The sequence below is a fragment of the Dryobates pubescens genome, chromosome 1 (assembly GCF_014839835.1).
Source record: "Dryobates pubescens isolate bDryPub1 chromosome 1, bDryPub1.pri, whole genome shotgun sequence".
NCBI classification, from domain to species: domain Eukaryota; kingdom Metazoa; phylum Chordata; class Aves; order Piciformes; family Picidae; genus Dryobates; species Dryobates pubescens.
Window position 1 is genome coordinate 46,283,245 of NC_071612.1, and position 22,112 is coordinate 46,305,356.

The 22,112-nt window shown below is 45.4% G+C and overlaps 1 protein-coding gene across 1 annotated transcript in view; it reads right to left on the reverse strand.

Moving 5' to 3' along the window:
• Positions 1-3,287: 3,287 nt before the first annotated feature.
• Positions 3,288-22,112, reverse strand: part of LOC104298056 (probable E3 ubiquitin-protein ligase HERC3) — a 51,435-nt gene continuing 32,610 nt past the window's right edge. The window contains exons 14-25 of the mRNA XM_054164943.1: positions 20,726-20,889; positions 20,032-20,145; positions 18,755-18,778; positions 18,577-18,666; positions 16,149-16,319; positions 15,430-15,573; positions 13,972-14,138; positions 12,770-12,836; positions 10,690-10,772; positions 7,115-7,298; positions 6,310-6,412; positions 3,288-4,317 (exon numbers count right to left, since the gene is read on the reverse strand). Of these exons, the coding sequence (XP_054020918.1) occupies positions 4,109-4,317; positions 6,310-6,412; positions 7,115-7,298; positions 10,690-10,772; positions 12,770-12,836; positions 13,972-14,138; positions 15,430-15,573; positions 16,149-16,319; positions 18,577-18,666; positions 18,755-18,778; positions 20,032-20,145; positions 20,726-20,889 (1,520 nt within the window). The 3' untranslated portion in view covers positions 3,288-4,108. The remainder of the gene's footprint in view (positions 4,318-6,309; positions 6,413-7,114; positions 7,299-10,689; positions 10,773-12,769; positions 12,837-13,971; positions 14,139-15,429; positions 15,574-16,148; positions 16,320-18,576; positions 18,667-18,754; positions 18,779-20,031; positions 20,146-20,725; positions 20,890-22,112) is intronic.

The window sequence follows — 22,112 nt, forward strand, 5'->3', positions numbered from 1 at the left end:
TGGTCAGCAGTGGCTGCTACCAGTAGTCCTCACCAATGAGTGGCAGATGCACAGCTGCCAGAGGCTGGGCACATGTCATGGGTTTTGCCTGAAGCCCAGCTGGTGCTTGGTGGACAAAGCAGGCAGACCTGTTCATCAGCTTGTACTTCCACTTACTTTGGTTTTAGTATTTGTTCTCCATCCCTCAGAAAAGTAAGTGAGATGAGGATTGAGGGAGGTAGTTTGAGTCCAGGCTCCTTTCTCTTGGCTAACAAGCAGAAGGTACAGGAGAGGATGTTGCTTGCGTGGCTGCAGCTGGATAAGTTAAAGTCCAGTCTAAAGTTTTCAAACTGCAAAATTTGCTGGGAAACCTTTTTCCCAGGAGGAGTGATCAGGCATTGGAATGGGCTGCCCAGGGAGGTGGTGGAGTCACCAACCCTGGAGGTGTTTAAAGGTTTAGGGGTGACCCTTGTAGAGTAGGGTTCTTGGTTGGACTTGGTGAGCCTGAGGGTCTTTTCAAACCACCATGTTTGTGTGAGTCTGAAGTGAGGCATGCATTCACTGACCCTCTCCTCTGGCATAACTTGGTGGCAAGGGTAGCTCACTTCCTGTTTCTGGATGCTGCTATATTCCTGAAGGGCATATTCCGTATCCCAATGGGTGCACTTGCAAAGTGCCTTCTGGTTTGTCAGCAGATGTGGATTCCAGCAATATCCCCTTTGCTGCACTTGCTCCTGGTGCTGACAGCACTTTTTGTAACATCAGCAGAACCTGGGCTGTGGGCCTGGTCCATGCCTCAGGATCTGGGCTGCTTTCATGGTTGGGTCCTAGGAAGTAATGTTCATCTGCCCTTGGTAAACACTCCAATGGTTCATGTGCAGAGCTTGACACACTGTGTGCCACTCTGCCAGGTTAACAGCCATGATGGGTTTTGCTCCCTGCTACCTCAAAACCAAGTGAATTGTGTGTGGAGGTGCATCTGTGTGCTAGTGTACAGCTGCCCACACAGACCTCAGATTCCCCAGCCACCACCACCTTCTCATGCCATGGCTGACAGCTGCTAGTGGAAAAATAATGTGTACATACACCGAGAATCACAGAATGTATGTGGCTGGAAGAGACCTCAAAGATCATCCAGTCCAACCTTCAACCCAGCACTGAAGGGTCAACACTAAACCACGTCCCTAAGCACCAGCTCCGCACACTGCTTGAACACCTCCAGGGACTCTGACTCTACCACTGCCCTGGGCAGACCAAGACCATTCTGGTGTTCAAGAACACACTTTGTGAAGAAGTATTTCCAGCATCCAGCCTGAACCTCCCCTGGTGCAGCTTGTAACCATTCTCCTGTTGCTTGCCACCACAGAGAAGAGGCTGGACCCCTCCTCTCTCCACCCTCCTCTGGGGAAGTTGTAGAGAGCGATGAGGTCTCCCCTCAGCCTCCTCCTCTCCAGACTGAACAGCCCTGGCTGGCATCCATATATTACACTTACAGATGCAAGGTTACAATATACAGGTAAGTGTGCTATACACACACCAGGGGAGTACAGGCAATACCCTACACACACCATTCACAATTGCACAAAGATACATTCTGTACTTGCTGTTACACAGAGTGTAAGGTCTCCAGAGGATTGTACACAAATTTTACAGTGTGTTTAAGCAGAGTATATAGGAGCATGTGCATACACCTATCTGTCTATATGGATTCATCCTTGTATCACAGAATCACAAAATGGCTCAGAGTGGAAGGGAAGAGATCATCTCCTCCAACCTCCCTACCATGGGCAAGGATAGCTCTCAACTAGACTCAGCTGCTCAAGGCCTCAGCCAACCTGGCTTTCAACACCCCCAGGCAGGAAGCAATCTGCAGCTTCCCTGGGCAAAACAGCTTGAGGTTAGTCCAATACAGCGGAAGAGCACCAGGTTCTGCAAAGCTGCCACAGCCTTGCCGCTTCCAGCACTAAGCTGGGACCCATGACCCTCAGGAGGTACAGCCCACAGGGGACCTGGGGACATTGCAAGACCTGTCTACACCTGCACAGCTCTGTGATCAGGCAGGAGAGGCCACAGGCTGGAACAGACTTGGTGCTCTTAAGCACCATTAGGACTGACACTGCTGCACAGCCTTCTGCCTGTGGGGATGAAGGGATAGGGGTAGATAGATTCATGTCTGGTATCCCTGGCCAGCTCTTCCATTGAAGACTTACCAGACTGGGGGGGAGCCAAGACACATAGGTAGACCTCCTGCTCTGTGGAAACAGCAAGTCCCCTGAGGCTGCCTCCTGCCTTGAGTGAGAAAGGAGAAGCAGCATTTGATTGAAGCAAGCAAGAAGGGGATCAGCTGGGATGCTCACCAGGGCCAAGGCAGAGGAAAGCAGGACTCTGCTTCCACATGCTCAGAGGTAGGAGAGCAGTAGGAGAGGCAGAGCTGGCGCCTGGGGCAGCCCTTCCTTTGTGTCAGGAGGCAAAGGCAGCCACGCAGTCTGAATTAAACATCAAATTTATTGCATAATACTGGACTATGTACACACACATTGAAAATAAACATTTGATAGAATTGTAATCTGTTTTCAATGCTGCATTAGAAAGAGGCTGGAGGGCTCCCACTGTAGCCCACAGCTTATCTTAAAAAACCCAGAAGCCTAAAACCTTTTATTACGAGGTGCAAAGTTCAATACTGTATATTGAACGTGGTGCATAAATACTATGTCCTAACAACGAGTCCATGTCAAAACCACCCTAGGCTTAAAATGAGATTTACAGCAAGACCTGAAGGGGGGGCACAGAAATCATTCAAAACTCATTAAATCAGGGGTGGGGGGAGGTGTGGTGGTAGTAAAACTAGGGAAAGAGGATTAAGGCTCTCCAATGCTACAGGACAGAGTTAAGTAATGATTTTGCCTACTTAAGTCCCAGTGTGCACTTCCAGTCTAATTTGCACAGTCTTTTAGGGCCCCCCAGCAAAACAGCTGTCAAGTGAAAGGGCTCCTCTCAGCAAGCAGGGGGAAAAAAGTCACCATAACTGCAAAAATAAACCAGTCCCCAAGCAGGCCTGAGATCCACATCTGAGTGGTAACTCCCTACTTCTTTGATCTGATGGGAGTAGAGTTAATAGGTACCTCACCAACTCTCGCCCTCCACACACACTCACACAGGACACACGACATTCACACACACGTGGTTCCTCTGGAGAAAGGTGGCAGTGGCAAGAACAGCCATCTCACCTTCTACTGGAGGAAGAGCTCTGCCCACATGGCCAGTCAACAGTTTAGATGGGTGGGCTCTGCTGCACCCTGTTTTTTTTAAAAGGCAGAAACACAAAGAAGCCTCAGACTCCGCTGGAGCGGAGTTTGTGTTAAGATTTGTCTTCCCACAAGCCTGAACACCGAGAGAGATGCAATTTGAGAAACCCATTAGGATAGGTAGGAAGACACTGCTTGAAAAATGTTTGTCCTCCCATCCTTTCAAACCTTGTCTGGAATTTTAAGTCCATCTGCATGAGACAGCCTGGTACAAAAAGACAGCATCACCAATACACGGTACTGGGCTGGGATGTCGTTTGCGACCCCTAGGACAATCTGCCAAAGACCAAAGGGGAGAGGAGATCATTCCATTCAAAGCAAGCAAGAACCAGCTTGCATTTTAAAAAGGGAGGGAACACAGGGTGTGGGGGAAATCACAGCTTTTCAAAAAAGGAAAGTCTCCTGTGAGCCTTTCAAAAGGCAGATCCTCAATTTCCACCACAGCCTAAATGCAAGGGACATTGAAATATTTAAACCAGAGTAAAAGTAGAGGTAAGTGTGTGTGCAGGGGTGATAAAAGCAAACTACAAGGAAATGCCAGGAGGGCAGTGACATCAAGTTGAAGGGGAAACAACAAAAGCACCCCTGACCTGACCTTGCTCAGTAGATGAGAATACTGAAAGCAACATCCGCTCCCTGTTGATGCAGTTTCAGCCTGATGCTGCCAGCGTTTCGTGGGGGCTTAAAGCAAAACCAAACCAGATTGAGATGGAGGATATAATTACAATAATAATAAAAGTTCTGAACCGTTCCCTTACAAAAATAAAGCTGAGCCCAACATTTTCTTCGTCCGTACCCAAGTGTTTGTGCCTCTCCCACACCAGTCAGGCTAAGCTGAAGCCCTCGTAGTGGTCAATGGCTTGCACCAGCCGGGCGCTGAGGATCTCCTTGCTGCTGTACTTGGGCAGGTCCAGGAGATTGTAGCAGGTGTGTGCCACAGGCAGGTACTGCTCGCCGCTGGCCGTGGACTGGATGACGATGCGCAGGCTGGACATGCCGTAGATGGGAATGCGGTCGCTGCCCGTCAGGAACACTAGGGAGAAGCAGAGGGGAGGTTGGAAAGGGAGGGCAGGTGACCTCACACTGCAGGCTGCACCTGAAGGCAGATCCCACCTCCATCCACATGGCAGGACTCTGTCTGGAAGGGCCAAAACACTGACTGAACTCCATGCAGGCCATGGCTGTCCTCACAGAGGAGGTGAGCGGTGGAGAGCGGACACTGGGAACTGACCAGCTGGCATTGCAAACAGAAGGACACTGCACTCCCCTGTGAGGCTGCATGGGATTTTGTACTGCAGATATCCTGAGTTACCTGCTAGGCAGATGGGACAGTTTAGACACCCAATAGTGACTTATCTTTAATGTAAGTAAGGTCCTTCTCTCTCCAATGGGATTGCTTAGAATTATTTTCCTTTTTTCACAGATCTTGAACAGAAAAGTAGTAAAAAATGGCTGTAACAAAACAATTTCTCCTCTCTTCTTGCTTCTGCACCCTGGGAGAGATACTAACTTGTTTCTGCTTGGCCTTGGCTGCACTGTTTTGATATTAACTTCTCTGCCTCTGTCTCTTCCCCGCCTTACCCTCCTGTACAAAAGGGAGAAGAAAAAAGGGGAAGCTACTAGCTTTGACCTAGGGAGTCCTTGTACTGTTGATAGTAGGCTGAACATCAGCCAGCAGTGTGCCCAGGTGGCCAAGAAGGCCAATGGCATCCTGACCTGTATCAGGAACAGTGTGGCCAGCAGGAGCAGAGAGGTCATTCTGCCCCTGTACTCAGCACTGGTTAGGCCACACCTTGAGTCCTGTGTCCAGCTCTGGGCCCCTCAGTTTAGGAAGGATGTTGACTTGCTGGAACGTGTCCAGAAAAGGGCAACAAAGCTGGTGAGGGGTTTGGAACACAAGCCCTATGGGGAGAGGCTGAGGGAGCTGGGGTTGCTTAGCCTGGAGAAGAGGAGGCTCAGGGGAGACCTTATGGCTCTCTACAACTACCTGAAGGGAGGTTGTAGCCAGGAGGAGGTTGGTCTCTTGTCCTGGGCAGCCAGCACCAGAACAAGAGGACACAGTCTCAATAGAACAGACCAGGTTGGAAGAGACCTTCAAAATCATCATGTCCAACCTATCATCCAACACCACCCAACCAACTAAACCATGGCACCAAGCACCCCATCAAGTCTCCTCCTGAACACCCCCAGCGATGGCGACTCCACCACCTCCTCGGGCAGCCCATTCCAATGGGCAATCACTCTCTCTGTGTAAAACTTCCTCCTAACCTCCAGCCTAAACCTCCCCTGGTGCAGCCTGAGACTGTGTCCTCTTGTTCTGGTGCTGGTTGCCTGGGAGAAAAGACCAACCTCTGCCTGTCTACAAGCCCCCTTCAGGTAGTTGTAGAGAGCAGTAAGGTCACCCCTGAGCCTCCTCTTCTCCAGGCTAAGCAACCCAGCTCCCTCAAGCTGCACCAGGGGAGGTTTAGGCTGGATGTTAGGAAGAAGTTCTTCATAGAGAGAGTGATTGCCCATTGGAATGGGCTGCCCAGGGAGGTGGTGGAGTCACCATCACTGGAGGGGTTTAGGAGGAGACTAGATGGGGTGCTTGGTGCCGTGGTTTAGTTGATTAGATGGTGTTGGATGATAGGTTGGACTCTATCTCAAAGGTCTCTTCCAACCTGGTTAATTCTATTCCACAGTATTTACAATATTTAAAATATTTCATTTTGTACACATTCATTGCATTCCACTGTAGATTGTAGTCCTGCTTGTACATACAGCTTTCATTTGCTTCCAGCTGAGCTGGTCTGGCAAATCTAATGTTGGGGTGGAAATTTCAACCCACCCCAGCAGATAATCTGTTTTTTCTGTTTCCTCCCTCTGTCCCTTTTGTGTTCAAAAATCTCTGAATGACAACTCAGCCATTCGTGCTGGATCGTTTTCTAGCATTTAGTGCAACATGCCATAACCCTGGAGCTCTCCAGACACTCCCATCTGAGTCCTCACGTTCAGGAGACACTGCACACCACTGTAAGATACTTACAGAGAAATTTCTTCTTCTTTTCCAAGGGGAATGCATGAAAGGTTTCCCAAAACATTCTCACAGTGGGGTGTGTGGCAGTGTAGTCTCCCTTATAGACAGCACTCTGTTAAAAAGCAGAAAGTCACATCACTTCACCTGGCACCAGAACACGAAGGCTCAGCACAACTCAGACCTGATCTCTGATCTGATGTTAGATACCAGAAATGCCCAACAAGTACAGAATGGAGCACAGGACAGGTTGTGGGCAGTTGCATGGCTCAAAGACCCAGCAAAAGGCAGGCATTAGGCTTCCAGTCATCCAGCTAACTGCATGTGCCACGAGGAATCCTGGAGTGCCTGTTCACCAGCTGGACTCATGACCAGGATCGTGTGTTCTGCATTGCAAAGCCACTTTCACTGCTGAGGCAGAGCTCATCTATGCATTTTTAGAAGACTGTGCAACTTCTAAAGGGGTGTCCAGTCTCCCCCTTGAACCCTTGGCTGACTACTTCTTGCCCCTGTGCAGTGAACTGGCCCAGCTTTGTCTCTTCCCTTCAGTCTGAGGACAGGTGAGAAGGAGTTCCGTCTGTTATCCTTCTGGGATGAAACCTTTTTCATCCTGAATTTCCTCACTGAGCTTTATCGGTAGCAAGACAGCCCAGTAAGAATCTTCTCATGTGTACAAGGAGCAAGGTGCACAAGGAGCATTTAAAAGAAAAGATCAAAAAGCCCATCAGTGGCTTATCACAATCTCACATCCACCTCCTGCAAGTGTGCAGTCCTGGCGCTTGCAAAAAAGAACAACAACACAAGAGGGAAGCTTTACCTCCTCCAATTCCTCCCAGTTGTAGTTACTGTTTCCAACTATCATGGCCCTGAGCTCTGTGGGCTGGAAGAGTTCCAGGACTTTCCCACCACACACTTTCAGGAAGCCAGTGGAAAAGGCTGTGTACCACTCATGGATGGAGAAGTTGAAGATGTAATTTACGTAGGCTTCAACAAATTCTTTCCTAGTGCAGTGAGAGAGAGAGCAGGCAAAGGAAAGCAGTTTTAATTATATGCCTGAGCAGCAGCACTGCTAAATTCTCCTCTTTCTGCCTGTAATGTGTTTTGCAGATGTCTCCAACAGCTTCAGCCCACTGGCCTCCTCTCTGTAAGCCAAATCACTAGAACATGGACAGTATTAGGCAGCAAGTACCACCATGCACCTGCTTATTCCCCAGCAGTAGCAGCATGAGAGGTCCCCTAGCAGCCCAGGCTCTATTCTACCAGTAAACCCACCCAGTGGCCTTGCATCCAGTCACCTGTGGGGCTGGGAGGGAGCCAAAGTGCCAACAAACACTTCCCTACAGAACCCATGGCCTGCACAGAGAATGTGTTAAGCAAATACCAGGATTCAGTCATCAGAGGAACATTCCACCACAGCACACCTCCTGCAACCCTATGCTCAGGAAGTCCAGGAAATAACCTTCAGTTCCTCTCAGTCCACAGGTGCCCAGGGTTCACAGATGCATAGAATGGTTTAGATTGGAAAGGAACTTGAAGATCATCTACTTCTAAGCCCCCTACCATGGGCAGGGATACCTCCCACTAGAGCAGGTTGCCCAAGGCCTCATCCAACCTGGCCTTGAACACTTCCAGGGAGAGGGCATCCACAACCTCCCTGGGCAACCTGTTCCAGGGTCTCCCCACCTTCACTGGAAAGAGTTTTGTCCTAATCTCCAGTCCCAATCTGCTCTCCTCAAGTGTCAAGCCCTTGTCCAAAGTCCTTCCCCTGCTTTCTTCTAGGCCCCCTTTGGGTACTGGAAGACTGCTCTAAGCTCTCCCTAGAGACTTCACTTCTCCAGGCCAATGGGGGCCAGGAGGGAAGGGATTTGCCCTGCAGTTTCAGATCAAGTCTTTGCAGAGCAGGATTTCCTCAAAGAGAAAGCCATCGAAAGAAGTCAAGAAACATCCCTTACTACAGAGCAAGAAAACAGTCTTAACAGCACAGAGGCCTCCTCGTCCACCTTCACACTGTGCCTCGTACTCCAAGCACACAAGTCCTGTGTTTAACCAAAGGATGACTCCCCTCAGAATGCCAACACTCTTTTGCTTCAAAGGTTCCCAAGAACACAATGTTCTCTAATCTTTGGCAAAGAAGCTTGTGGCAGACTCTGGTGAGATCCTGTCTTGGGGGTGTTTTAGGTGGCTAAGCATCTTTACTCTACTCTCTGTCCTGTTCTCAAAGCACCACAAAGGGAGTGCAAATGCAGCCCCAGAACTGTATCAGGGGCAATATTTCAAATGATTGCACTGACTTTTTGTTCAGCTGGTTTATTTGGGGTCACTTGGGGCTTTCCTTGTCAGGGCTTTTCCTGGCGTTTTGGTTTGGGTTTTTTGTTTTCCTTTGGTTGGTTGGTTTGGTTTTGGTTTTGCCAGTGTGGCAGACTGGGACATGAAACTACTCTGTGGGTGGAGGTATTTTTGCCTGACATTTAAGAACAGCTCCCAGTTGCACTTTCAGATACCAGATTCCATGGTGTTCCCTGATCTGCTTATTTTCTATCCCTAGCTGAGAACACCACAACCAAAAGAAGCATTTTAGGCTTGTGGCAGAGAAATTCTCAATGTATATGCCATATAAAAGCAGCAAGGGATGAGTGAGAAAGAAAAAGAAGGAAGCAGACTGACAAATATTTGCTGTGTTCTTATAAAAAGCTGGAAAAGAAGGGAGGGGACGTGTGCTATTTTCCAGTGCATTTGTTTTATTGCCATTTTCCTGAGAGTCACCTGAGCATTAAGGAAAATCAAGCCGATTAAGCACTTAACTGTTGCTTAGTACCTCTATGGCTGTTACAGTGATAGTAGCTCTATCAAGAACATTTTGTGTTGTGACACCCAGTATGAACTCCAAAGGAGAAAAGGAAAATGCAGGCATTTCCTACTTGGTGATTGTGAGTCAAAGCAATTCCGTGCTTTCTTCGGTTCCCAGTGACCTTCCTCAAGCAGGAAAGGCATCAAAGATGTACACAGGAAACTATTCAGGCCAGGAGGGCAGCAAATTGGTCCCTGGCCTCTAAACATAAGGGTGGAGGAAGTCATTAGGCACCATAAGGTAGATGAATTGACAGCCATGTCTAGACTTGGATTTAGAGGTTAGCTTGAGTTCAAAACTCTGGTCCAGTTGAAGCAATTGCATTTTGCAATGTGTTAAGCTGGTTGAGCTACACACTAGCCTTTCTGCTTAAGGATATTCTTGTTACCTATCCTGACTTAATAAACATTTGCAGGAGCTAACCTGGGTGCTCCTAGGGTAAAATCCCTGTCCCTCCCCTGAGGCCAGTATGTTACACAGTGTAAAAAAGGTTGTTTTAAATTTGAATGTACTTGCCCAGCCTAGAAACCTAAAAGATAGAATCACTAAGCATTTTCATCTTTACTTCACTGCAGCAAGTGTACATTAAGCTCTCCTCTATTTACCTGAAGCCTATCCTATCCTTGCAGGGTGACAGACACACTGCTCCACCTCCTCGTGGATTTTTCATGGAGGCAGCAGTTTAGCTGTAAAATTCCACCCTTTTAGGCAGTATTAAAGTAAGAAAGAGGGTAATACAGACAAAGCTTTTGTGACAGCAATGGCTTTAGACACAATCAGAACTCTTTTCCTGTTAATTTGATAACTTAAATGACTTCATCTCCAGGCTTGCCAGGAATCCTAGCACAAGCCCATAACCATGCTGCTGACTAGTCACTGGATCACACTGTTTTGCCAGCAAAGAAGAATTTGAACACTGCTTCAAGTAATAAAGGCATTGGTAGAAATCCAATTACAGGATTATGAGAAGAAAATAGTTTAGCTGCCTTCAAAAAAAAGGGGGGATGGGGGTGGAGAGAAGGGTAGCTGTGCTAGTAGTAACTCAGGTGTTCAAACAGAAACAGAATCTGTATACAGCAGGGTCTTACAGCTCTCATGAGGGGTGGTAGTCCACTATTAGGAATACTCAAGGAAAGTGTTTCTGGCTGCATAATTACAATTACAGACCAGTATGTTTGCCAGGCTCAGCTGTCTTAGTCACATAATTTCTCTCCAAACCATCAGAAAGCTTTATCATTCAAAGGCCAAAGCCATGTTGCAATCTTGATTTGCCAGGAAAAAACCCACCAAGGGACTAGATGGATGCCTTTTATAGGGAAGATATCCACCCAGAAGGGTGTGGGACATTTGCCAAGCATTGGTGGAAAGACGATGTAAACTTGCCTTCAGTCCCAAGTGCCACTGGCACCCAGTAACGTCTGCACAACCAGTCCTACCATTTGCAGCAACTTCTAATTCTCTCCCACACTCCAGCTCAAATTTTCTGTGGCATTACACCTGACCATCACAAGCATTAGTCAACCCCCCATACATTCCCCACTTACCTATTGTCCTTCTGTACCAAAATTTTGTCTCCATCTTCAATGAGGTTCTTCTGCTCTGTCACACCATAGCTTTCCCTACAGATCTACACAAAACCAGAGAACTGATTATACCAGAAGTGCTCTTTAGGTCATGCACCCACACCAAGACAGAGTTCTCTTTCACAGATCATGACCAGAACAAGAGCACACAGGCTCAAGCTGTGCCAGAGGAGGTTTAGGCTGGATGTTAGGAAGAAGTTCTTCATAGAGAGAGTGATTGGCCATTGGAATAGGCTGCCCAGGGAGGTGGTGGAGTCACCATCATTGGAGGTGTTTAGGAAGAGACTTGATGGGGTGCTTGGTGCCATGGTTTAGTTGATTAGATGGTGTTGGGTGATGGGTTGGACTCGATCTCAAAGGTCTCTTCCAACCTGGTTAATTCCAGTCTATTCTATTGGCATGGGAAGGGCAAGTCAGGGAAAAAGATATAGGCTCAACATTTTTTCCTCTGCTCCAAATGCCCTGCATGCTTTGTCACCTTCCATCATTCACATTTGCTGTAGGACTACTATTAAATCTAAACACAAACTTAGAAGGAAAAAAAAGAATGAGGTAAATTTCATGTGGAAAAAAACCCCAAGAAATTGGTAACTAAACCCCTGTGTATTTAAGTAGGCCCACACGCTCTGGCAATAAAAAGGATTCTTCTTTTTGTAACATAAGCTCAGTAGGTTAATTCTTCTGCTCTCACTACAAGATGGAATGACCACAGACAGCTTCCTGTGTTGGCCTGAGCTAGGAGAGTGCCAATACAAACATGGATTCCGTACATACAAAACTGGCTACGTGGGAAAAAATGCAAAAGGGTCCATTCTCAGGTTGCCACATGCAAAAGCAGCTCAGATCTTGACATGCAAGATGAATTATTAGTAAATAACTGATATCCCAAACCTTGAAACTAACAAGTTTTAGCAGATTAATCTGCATAATGTATGAAGACAAAGACATTAGTGCAAGACAGGGAAAGTAAGACTGTCCTTTAGCATACAAAAAGCACTTAGAGAAGTATCTTTCATATTACATCAAAGGTATTCTTTTTTCACACAGTCTGCATTGCTATCATTACAGCTTCATTACCTCATCCTGAGCTGCAACTCTGGCCTGCATGAGAAACAGTCAGAGCCAGGTCTGACCCAATCCAGAGTTAACTTTGATCTAACAGACTTTCTCTGCTTCCTCATTTACAAAACAAGAAAATGGACAACACTTTCCTAGCTCAGTAAGGATTTTCTTCACAGTCTGTAGCAGAGTTTCCTCTCTACTAGGCAGACCCAGACAGAGAGTCAAGGACACAGATCAAGATTAAGATGAACCCATCACTCAGACCTGATAGAGCACCAGGAATATAAAGCAAAGACCCTGAAGCACAGAAGCCCTCACACTACCCGAGTTGGAGGAAAACATAGACACAACATCGTTACTCTCCAAGCTCTTTGTGAGTTCTAAACGTTTGCACATGTTGAGGGCCACACTCTATATTCCAATGTACACCAAGGCAAAACTCTCCATTTGGGGGAATCTCCTCTGTATAATAGAAACTATTGCATCTAGGTTATTAGCTAGGGGGAAAAAATGAATTCTTTTACTGTTGTAGTAGCACAGGGAAGCATTCCTCAGCACATCTCCTAGTAATAGCCTCCAGCATTTTGCTTCTAAGACAGTCTGATCAAGTACACTCACTGTAAATTTTTAAGATAAAAAGTATTAATATTGTAACAGCAGCAAGGAAAATTCCAAGTTGTGTTAGGATTTCAAGCATCAAGCTAGCGATGGCAATGTACTCTCTAGCGCGAGAAGCTGGTCACTGGCATTTAAGTCATGTCACGGTGACAAAGCTATATTGAAAACTACTCTGCTTAATCTCCTTACTAACTCAGTTTTCATGGCCACATACAAAAGAACAAAGGAGTTGAAAGCAAATAATTTTAACATCAACATTGAGTACAGGCATAGTTTAGACTAAATCATAATACACATGAATAAGTAGATGGGCTTCAACTCTACTGTAACAATCAGAACTGATGTGTTAGAGTTGTCTTACCGTAAAATTCAAGCAGAATGTCTCTTCTACATCTTCCCCAGGATAATCTAAAAGTTGCTGAAGACTCCTGTGTAACAGGTAGGGAATGAATTGGGGGGGAATCAGAAAGTCAAAAAGCTATACATCTGAAGAGCAAAAGAAATTCAGCAAAAGTAATCTGCATCATACATCTTGGTAATAGGACTGCAACAATCTGAGTCACCTGAATTTCTTTATTACCAATAAAGAAATACACCTGGAAAAGAGATGCTTTGTTAGAAGTAGGATAAATGTCAACTCACACAAATTATCAATGTAAGACATGCCTACCTAGTACACAAATCCCATTTAATGATCCTAGCCTTAGAAGAACACTACATTTTCCTTTTTAAGGGCTGCTAGGTATTTATGCCATCACTACACAAAGGTCTAAGGGAATAGAGTAAGAGGCTTAAAGTGTACATTATACATGTATTCTCATCATGTAGAAAATACTCTTTTCATGTCCCTTAAAACCTTGCTCTTGCCTTCCTGGCATTTTGCCTCATTATTGATAAATGCAGCTGACTTTGCCTGGACAGATCAGACAGCAACTCAGAAGAAAAAAAAACAACAGCAGTCGAGCAGTGCAATCTGAAACTTTCAGTGTCAGGGGGAACCAATAATCTCAGGCAATTAGGCAGAACATATTCAATGCACCATTTAGAAAAAAGTAATTCATTAACTCCATTCAACTTCCTTCTCTCCAGCATAGGAGCAGGCCAGAGTTACACTGGCTCAGAAATGGGACAGTTCACGTCCTATGCACAGCTTCCATCCTGAGCTATATGTCATGAGACACAGTGCTTGCTGATCCAAGCCTGGCTTAAGGGGGAGGCTGAAGCTAGGATCTGGGATGACTACATGCAGCCACACAGTGGAGGGACAGGCCCCACCCCTGTTTTCCAAGGAGTCTGGTAGGTGTCGATATACAGTTTCTGGGGGTTGGGAAGGTGGGTACAGAGGTTAGAGCTTAAGTAGATGGATTTCATAGTCTGTGAGAGAGGAGACATCTTACGTGACATTAGGCCTTGTGTACTTTGCTAGGATAACAGCTCTCCAAATTAATCAGTCACTTAGAATGATCAGGACGTGTTTTATTCATCAGCTTCTACCAGCCTGGCGTTTTTTGTTCTCAGTTGGATGGCCTCCCATCCCAGAAAGGCTGCACATGTTTTTCATACCTTCCTTCCGTAGGGGATAGCTCCTTCAAATCCTCTAGGCAGGGCTTCACATTCAAGAGTTTTTTGTACAGAGCCAATGGAAAGTGAAGGTCTACCACTGTGAAGTTGTATATTGCAAGACCACATATGATGCCAATCAAGTGAAACCAGTTGTGTTCTACAAAACACTGCAAAACCACACAAATCCAGATGAGAGGCAGTCACTGATGCAACGCACCGTCCCCTTTCCCCTGTGCACCAAGAAGAGCAGCTCAGGTTTTTCCAACTGGGACCAAAAAAAATTAAATAGTAAAAATAAAATAAAAATCAGAGAGCTCTCATCAGGTCCCAGTTTGGTTGCAAATTCCTTGCTGGAACGTGGCACAGAAATAAAGACTCAGAAACTTTGGTAACCCATGAGCAGCTGTGGAAACAGAAACTGCTGCTCCCTACCTGCTTCTTGCTTCCTTTCTACATACCTTTGCATTTAGAGATCAATGCTTTGATGTTTGCTGTCTATGTACTGCAAGAAAACGTTAATGATTCTCTCCCTGTCACCCATTTGATGTTCTATTAAAAGCTTATGCATAACCATCATGCCACACACCAACCTGGGTGCTGGCATACTGGCCTTCATTCACTCACATCTATACTCCCACGGTGGTTATGTCAGTTCCCCTGTATTTGTTAAATGCTGTAAATATGGGAATCGTTTTCAGTACTTACACTGTCATTGCTTTTGGTGACACAAGATATTTTTACAGCATTAACATGAGGAGTAACTACTCTGTAACAGCATTTACAAGTGAAAAAAGGTACTATGTCATTTCCTTCCTTGTAAAATGTAGTAAGTAAAACAAGAAAAAACCAACCCCACCAGGGCAGCTGCACCTTAAGGCAAAACTGACACCACCATTACCCATCTTGCTACCTAGGAAGGTGATGAAAGAAAGGACCTCAGTCACCACAGCTGGCACAATTGTCTGACAGGTGCAGAACTTGCACTCCATACTCTTCCAAACCCAACCAACTTTCACCACAAACCACATCTCTTGCCATTTAAGAGCTTCCTTACATAAAACATTAACAAGTTTAGGCCCTGAAGGTGACAGTGAAGCATGACTAAGTGACTTAGCTGTAACAGCAAGGGAAGCACAGTATGCTAATGCCCTGAGGACCTAACGCTCTGTAAACAGCATGTGATTATCACATTCATGAAAAGAATTCTGTTAACTATCCTTAAACCAAGGGGTTTTAGGGCATAAGAATAAAGAGGCAACTTCTTAACAGGCACACCCATCACTGTTCCACTAAAGTTAATGGACCTATGCTAATTTGTGCTGACTGAAAAGAGAGCTGCGTTGTGTCACAGGTGGAAAATGAGAGGATGATCAACTCACACAGTTTGCCTCTAACACTCTTGTCATTCAAATGCAACATATTACTTCCAACTTACACAAACAGGGGGCAAGGTCTTACCGTGTCTGAAAACCACAGCAGGTTTGACTCTGGGTAGTAAGTGAACATGCCATAGATGGGGTTGAGAAGTTCTTTTAACAACAGGAGGAAAAATTCTTTTGTCACTCCTCCAGCATCAACAGCTTCCTCACCATCAAAGATGACCTGTGGAAAAAGAAGGTCAATAACAGGGATGCAGAGCTGAGACAGAGTGAATCAGGCGTCTTTCTAATTGGGAACCACACACAGCAATCTCTCTTAACATGCCCAGAACCCCTGCGACCCATGAGCATGTTTCTGTTTGCAGGGAGGGAAAGGGAGCAGGAGGTGGCAAATCCACTCCTCATGTAAATTGTAAGTAACCACCTGTCCTCCCAACCACCCAACATGACAGCAGCTGAAGAATTTTGTAGCAACCTCTCAAACTACATCCCATTTTAAGAGGTCTGCTCCTGCAGAAAAGCAAAACAGAGACTGCATATTACAGAAATGGTCCCTGCCCTGTCACTTATGCACATCTGGAAGATATTAAACTCCCTGCTTGCCTTCTTGTGAACTGCTCCCTGACAAAACACTCCAGGAGTCAGAGGAGAAAGACCCTCACACTGACTGGATCAAATGTCCCTGTGTGCTACACCTACAGAGAAGCCACTCACTGGTGAAGTGGTAATGTGAACAGCTGAAAGCCTGCAGAAATGTTGGCTGGATGAGAGTGTGCTAAAGGCATGGGGAAAACTTACTTTAAGAGGCTTCTTCAAATCAATGTCTGAATGGATGCTCAGCTCCCTCAAAGCATCACCAACTAAGTTACTCCTTCGAACATGAAGTACCAGGAAGGGGCTTCTGGCCAGCAGAGGCTCCAGGGTGAGAAGCATAAAGACATTCTGCAAATTTGCACCATTTATTGCAACCTGTAAATAAGACAGGGGTGAAAAAAACAGCCACTGCTCAGCTCCTTTCTTCCTATAGAAGAAAACTGATTAAAAACTACATGCCTGATAACTCTTCCTTTAGCTTAGTCTCCCCAGGGCGCCAGGGTTATGTGTTCACCCTGTACAAACATGTGTGCCTGCATGCCTACCTGTCATGTCACACCTCCCATTTGCCACATCAACACTTTTTGAATCTGATGATTGATTCACCAAATGCAAGCAACAGAAAGATCAAGTTTCTAAACATTTTTTAACACAGAACTGGTGGGTGGGGGAGAGGCTTTATTCATGCTCTTACCGAGTCAAGAAACTCATCATGAACACAGTCTGGTAAGTCAGAGTCCACAAGGGAAAGCAGGTTACCACCATGACAAGTAAGGAGTCAGCTGACAACTGCTCCTGGCAAGGCACCAGGGAACCTATCACACACAATTCAAAGTATACACCTACATGGATTTTCTGGAGTCAGTTAGGGCAAGAAGTCCAGTGAAAGCTTTGATCACAAACAGTATATTCATCCTGAACAGCATAGTCATTCTGTCCATAGTAAACAGCAAATTCATCTTTGTAAACAGTTTAAGAGTCAGTTAAACCTGAGGCAGAAACCCACTAGAAAGCAGGCTTCCTCCATTCCAGCACTCACAGCAATACTGGTTTCTCTGGCCTCTAAGTGGTTGTCTTCATAAAGATCCTGTCTCTCAGGGTAACAAAACCCTTACCAGTCTGCTGTCCTGACAGCAGTGCACTGCTCACAAATGGGACAGTTGAAAATACATGCAAGGTGACAAACTGAAAGCAAGAGGATGCAACTCCAGCTTCTGAGGGTCAGCCAAGCCTCCTGTGCCTTGCTGTGGGCTGCGAGTTCAAGTGAACATAGAAAAGCTAAGAGAAGAATATTACATGGAACTAGCACCATGGCCATGAATAACTGTGGTGACTGTTGTCCACCCTGAAGGAAATTGATAACCAAAGATCTCAGAAAAATAATTTCATAGAGGATGGGACTAGTCCCAGACCCCAGCCACACTGGATGAAGGATCAGTATCCAATGCTTTGTCCCTATCAAGGGCCACCTACCTGAGAAATGCCTGGCACTGGGAGGTTTGCACAGGCACAGAGGCCATTTGTCCTTGTCACAGCCTGGCTAGGAGCTGGCTTGGCAGCTACCTACAGAGTAAGGGTGCTGGGTCTGAACACCTGATGTGAACACACTCCTGGAAAGCTTTGGGTCTGCACCCCTCACTGCATTTGGGAAGGTCAGTTGCTGACAGCAGCTGCTGACTGCAAACATGAACAGTGTCAGGAGTTGGTTTTGAGCCCTCACTTCCAACAACTGGTCCTCCTGCACCAGGCAGAAACCTGGAATGAGTGACCACTTACGTGAAAGCTCATTTACTCTTCCAGCCCTACAGCTCTTCTCTCCTTATCCTTGGACTGTCGTAAGCACAGGAGTACTCCTTCCCCATACAGCCTAAATTCCCACCACATGCACATCTGGCAGTTCTGATGTTACCAAACATTTGAAATGAAAGACATCAAGTGCTGCCTCTGCAACATCCAAGGCAAAGAGCTTCTCCACCTACTCTGCTCTTCCATACGTGGAAAGAAAGTGCTGCACACGCTACTGCCCTTCCCTGCAGGCATCAATATCATTCTCCCCCTGTACACCGCACTGGTTAGGCCCCACCTTGAGTACTGTGTCCAGTTCTGGGCCCCTCAATTTAGGAAAGATGTTGACTTGCTGGAACATGTCCAGAGAAGGGCAACAAAGCTGGGGAGCACAAGCCCTGTGAGGAGAGGCTGAGGGAGCTGGGGTTGCTTAGCTGGAGAAGAGAAGGCTCAGGGGAGACCTTATTGCTGTCTACAACTACCTGAAGGGAGGTTATAAACAGGTGGAGGCTGGTCTCTTCTCCCAGGCAACCAGCACCAGAACAAGAGGACACAGTCTCAAGCTGCACCAGGGGAGGTTTAGATTGGATGTTAGGAAGAAGTTCTTCATAGAGAGAGTGATTGGCCATTGGAATGCACTGCCCAGGGAGGTGGTGGAGTCACCATCACTGGAAATGTTTAAGAGGAGACTGGATGGGGTGCTTGGTGCCATGGTTTAGTTGATTAGATGGTGTTGGATGATAGGTTGGACTCGATGATCTCAAAGGTCTCTTCCAACCTGGTTTATTCTATTCTATTCTAAAGGCAGACAAAAGAAGTGGGGCAGGAAAAGAGAGAGGAGGATTACCTGCATTTGTAGTTCTGCATCTGTCTGTAACATTTTAGTCTTAGCCTGAGCATCAAAGATGAAAGGGTAAGAACAGAGTGTCACAGCATCCTGTAAGAAAGGTAGGCAGGTTGGTTCCTATCTACAGCTTCCAAAGCACTTCTTTAAATGAAACTCATGAAAAAAAAAATCATCTTACCTGCATGATAGATGGTCTTACTTTCTGTGAAATAAAAAAAGAAGGAAAAAAGAAAAAGAAGGATGAGAATCTTTTACTCTTGATTTTGTCTCCTGTATCTTTTTTTTTTTGGACAGTCTAGTTCAAAGGTGACCCAAAGAAAGTTTTTCTCCTCTGGGAGCAACAATCTAGGGTCTTTTTTTCTTCTTCAACAAAAAGCATGAGAACTTCCTACTCAAAAAAAAAAAAAGAAAAAAAGCACAAATCCTATTTAAAACTTGACATCAAAAGTCACCAAGAGGACTAAACAGCATAAAAGTCTGTGATAGCCTGCCATAGGTAAAACAAGGAAACTACCCCCAAGACAGGCATCACGCGGAACGGGAGAGACCATAAGACCACAATATGACTATAAAACCACCCCTGCAAATTCCTCCTTTCATTAGCCATATCAAATACAACTGCCACATAAATCTGAGACAGTATTTTGTTGTTTTGTTCACTAAAAATAAGCACAGACCACCACTATTTAAATGATAGAAAGCAGGGGACGGGGGACACAGCACACAATATTTAGGAAGTCCATGAAAACACACACAAAGATTCTTGCTACAATGAGGGTTTACTCTTGCAACATTCCTTGGAGGATGTTTTTTTGGTGTTTTCTTACACTTGGGATTCCTTTCTTTGCCATAATTAAATTAATCTGACTGGTTTCCTACACAGCATATTCCAGCCCTCGGCTTAGTTACTTCCTTTATTACAAATGGGAAAGTGAGGCATAAAAGAGGTGAAGGGTCTTACCCAAGATCACCCAGCAGGTTACTGGAAGAGCCAGGAATAGAACCCACATCTCTTGAGGCTTGGTTCAGTCCCCTAGCCAGAACGCCACACTGCCTCCTCTTACAGAGCAACATTTTAAGATCACTGGCTACATTATTCACAATACCTGCCTAAACAGCAGAAGTAAAGGGTAAAAATTATAATTTTAGAATACAGGATTTGGCTCCTGAGGTCTCTGATGACTGAATTAATCCCCAAGGACCGAAAGAAATTCACATGAGTAATCACAGAGATTGTTGCAAGTATTAATTAAATATTGTGAGCTCCAGCTCTTCTGACAGCCTTGTTTTAAGTCAACTTTGGCACATCACCAAGTGCCCAAAACTGAGTTTTAACATACAGGTGCTCCTATACTGGATACATTACACTCTCATTAAGGATGTTAAGAATACAGATCTACAAACAGAGACACAAACATAGACAGCTATTTCATGACTGTACATAAAACCTCTTACCATTCCAGCCTGATGTAAGAACCACATGAGATAATCCTCCTGAATATCCACCAAGCTGGAGATCTCAGGGATATAAAACTTATCATATTCTACATGTTTAACCTTCTGATTTACCTAGAGAATAAAACAGCTTTTTGAATATGGACATACTCAGCATTTTTCTTACAAGAGGCAGTTACAGCAGCTTGCAACAATAGAGCCCAGACTGTCTTGCAAAAAGATGGGTCTCTTCTGCTAAGAATGAAAATACATCTCTGGGTTATTCAGTTGCCTCTCCTCCTCACCCAGACTACCCAGCACCGCCACAGTGGGAGCAGAAAGCATCAACTCCCCATTCACTGCAAGTGGGTTTGACTAGATGACCTTTAGAAGTCGCTTCCAACCCAAAACATTCTACGATTCTGTGATCAAGGGACAAGTATTTGTGATACCACTGCTCATACAGTCTGGTGGCTCAGCAGCAACATTCTAGTGTTTGAGACAGGTCTGTATCTTCAGGGTACCATGAATTCAGGGGTGGGGGGGCACAAAAACGAAACAAAAGCCACCAAACCACAAACATTTACATCTTCCCCATGTTGTGTGTTGGTGGACAGTGACACAATTCACAAGCCAGGGCCATGACCATTCTGCCCCAGTCAATTAGTCCCTGTCTGAATCTGTGGGCCAACAGGAATCCCAGTTTTTCTCTTACCTTGTGCAGTTTTTCCAGAAGTCTGAGAGCAGCTGTAATGTAGCTACTGAACAAGACTGGGATCAACAGTGTCTTTCTTCCGCTGAGGAGGTAAACCACTGCCCCTTTATAGAGGTCCACTAGCCTGAGGAAATATCTTGGGCACACTTGAGACCACCAGTTATCTGGAAAGCAGAGGAACATCAACAGAAGTCCAGAATTAAAGGACAGAGCAAACCCTACATAAAGGGTTACAGCTGAAAATTGGGAAGCACACCTAAAGATCAAATCAAAACTTCCCTGTTTCTCTAACTGTAGCGACAGGAAAGTGAGCAGAGTCAGATAGGTATCAGAAATTTAAAAGCTCTTCCCTCTACACTCTCATACAACCACCCCAGTCATTACCCAGCCCCACTCCCTGATCAGTGAGAGAGCCTGAATTCAAAGTTTTTCAGTCTTCAAGGTACTGTTTCAAGTATCTTTTGACCAAGACACTGTCACCTTGCAGGCAAACCATTGCCTTTCATGAGTGATTAAGAAAGCAGTTGCCTGGGCACTTCTCTGTAGTACCACATACTTTTCTAGAAGGTGTCAGACCATGTCTCCTGGCACACCTCCACTACAGATCTGAACTCACCCTCTTCAGAGCAGCTCATTTCTTTCTTGCCAAGGACACATAACCCTTTTCTCTCCTCTGAAGGGACCCTGACTATTGGCTTCTTTGCCAACCAACCCCGCCCTGCAAAGCAGAAGCTGAAGCCTGGGATCATAACAAGTATTAGAAACAAACATCAAAGTATCCTCAAGTGGCAGCAGAACAAGAGATTCCAGCAGGCAAAAAGTATGAGAATCCTTTACATTTCTGTATGCTAGCAATCAGTGGACTACTGTGAGTAGAGGAGGGACATTGTTCAGAAGCTTCTTTGAGTAGAGTAAAAGTAAAATGACTAAACTTCACTGGAGGTTTGAATGCATTACAAGCATTGTACACAATAATAAGAGATTTGGTATAAGACAAACTTAAGAAAGAGTAAGATAACAAGAAAAAGAGTATCTCAGCAAACATGAGTAACAATCATTAACCAGTATCTGTTCTGCTCAGCTTAAAATGACCTCGCATGAAATAATATTAGCAGGAATTAGAACACCCAGCAGTGGGAGAAGAGCTGGGGTGTTCAGCTTGGTCTCAGATGAGTCAATCGGTTTTTCTGCACCTAGAACTCTGTATTATATTTTTCTGTTCACCTTGTACAGAAAGGATGTTTGTTCTAATGTAGATAAAACTGACTGAGTTTAAGAGAATAAGGTTATTTAACCTTCTTGATATATAAAAATCTATGTTCACAAAGGCAAGCAAATTTATTTGGACCTGAGTCACTAAATGTAGGCAAACTAGATAAAGTAAATT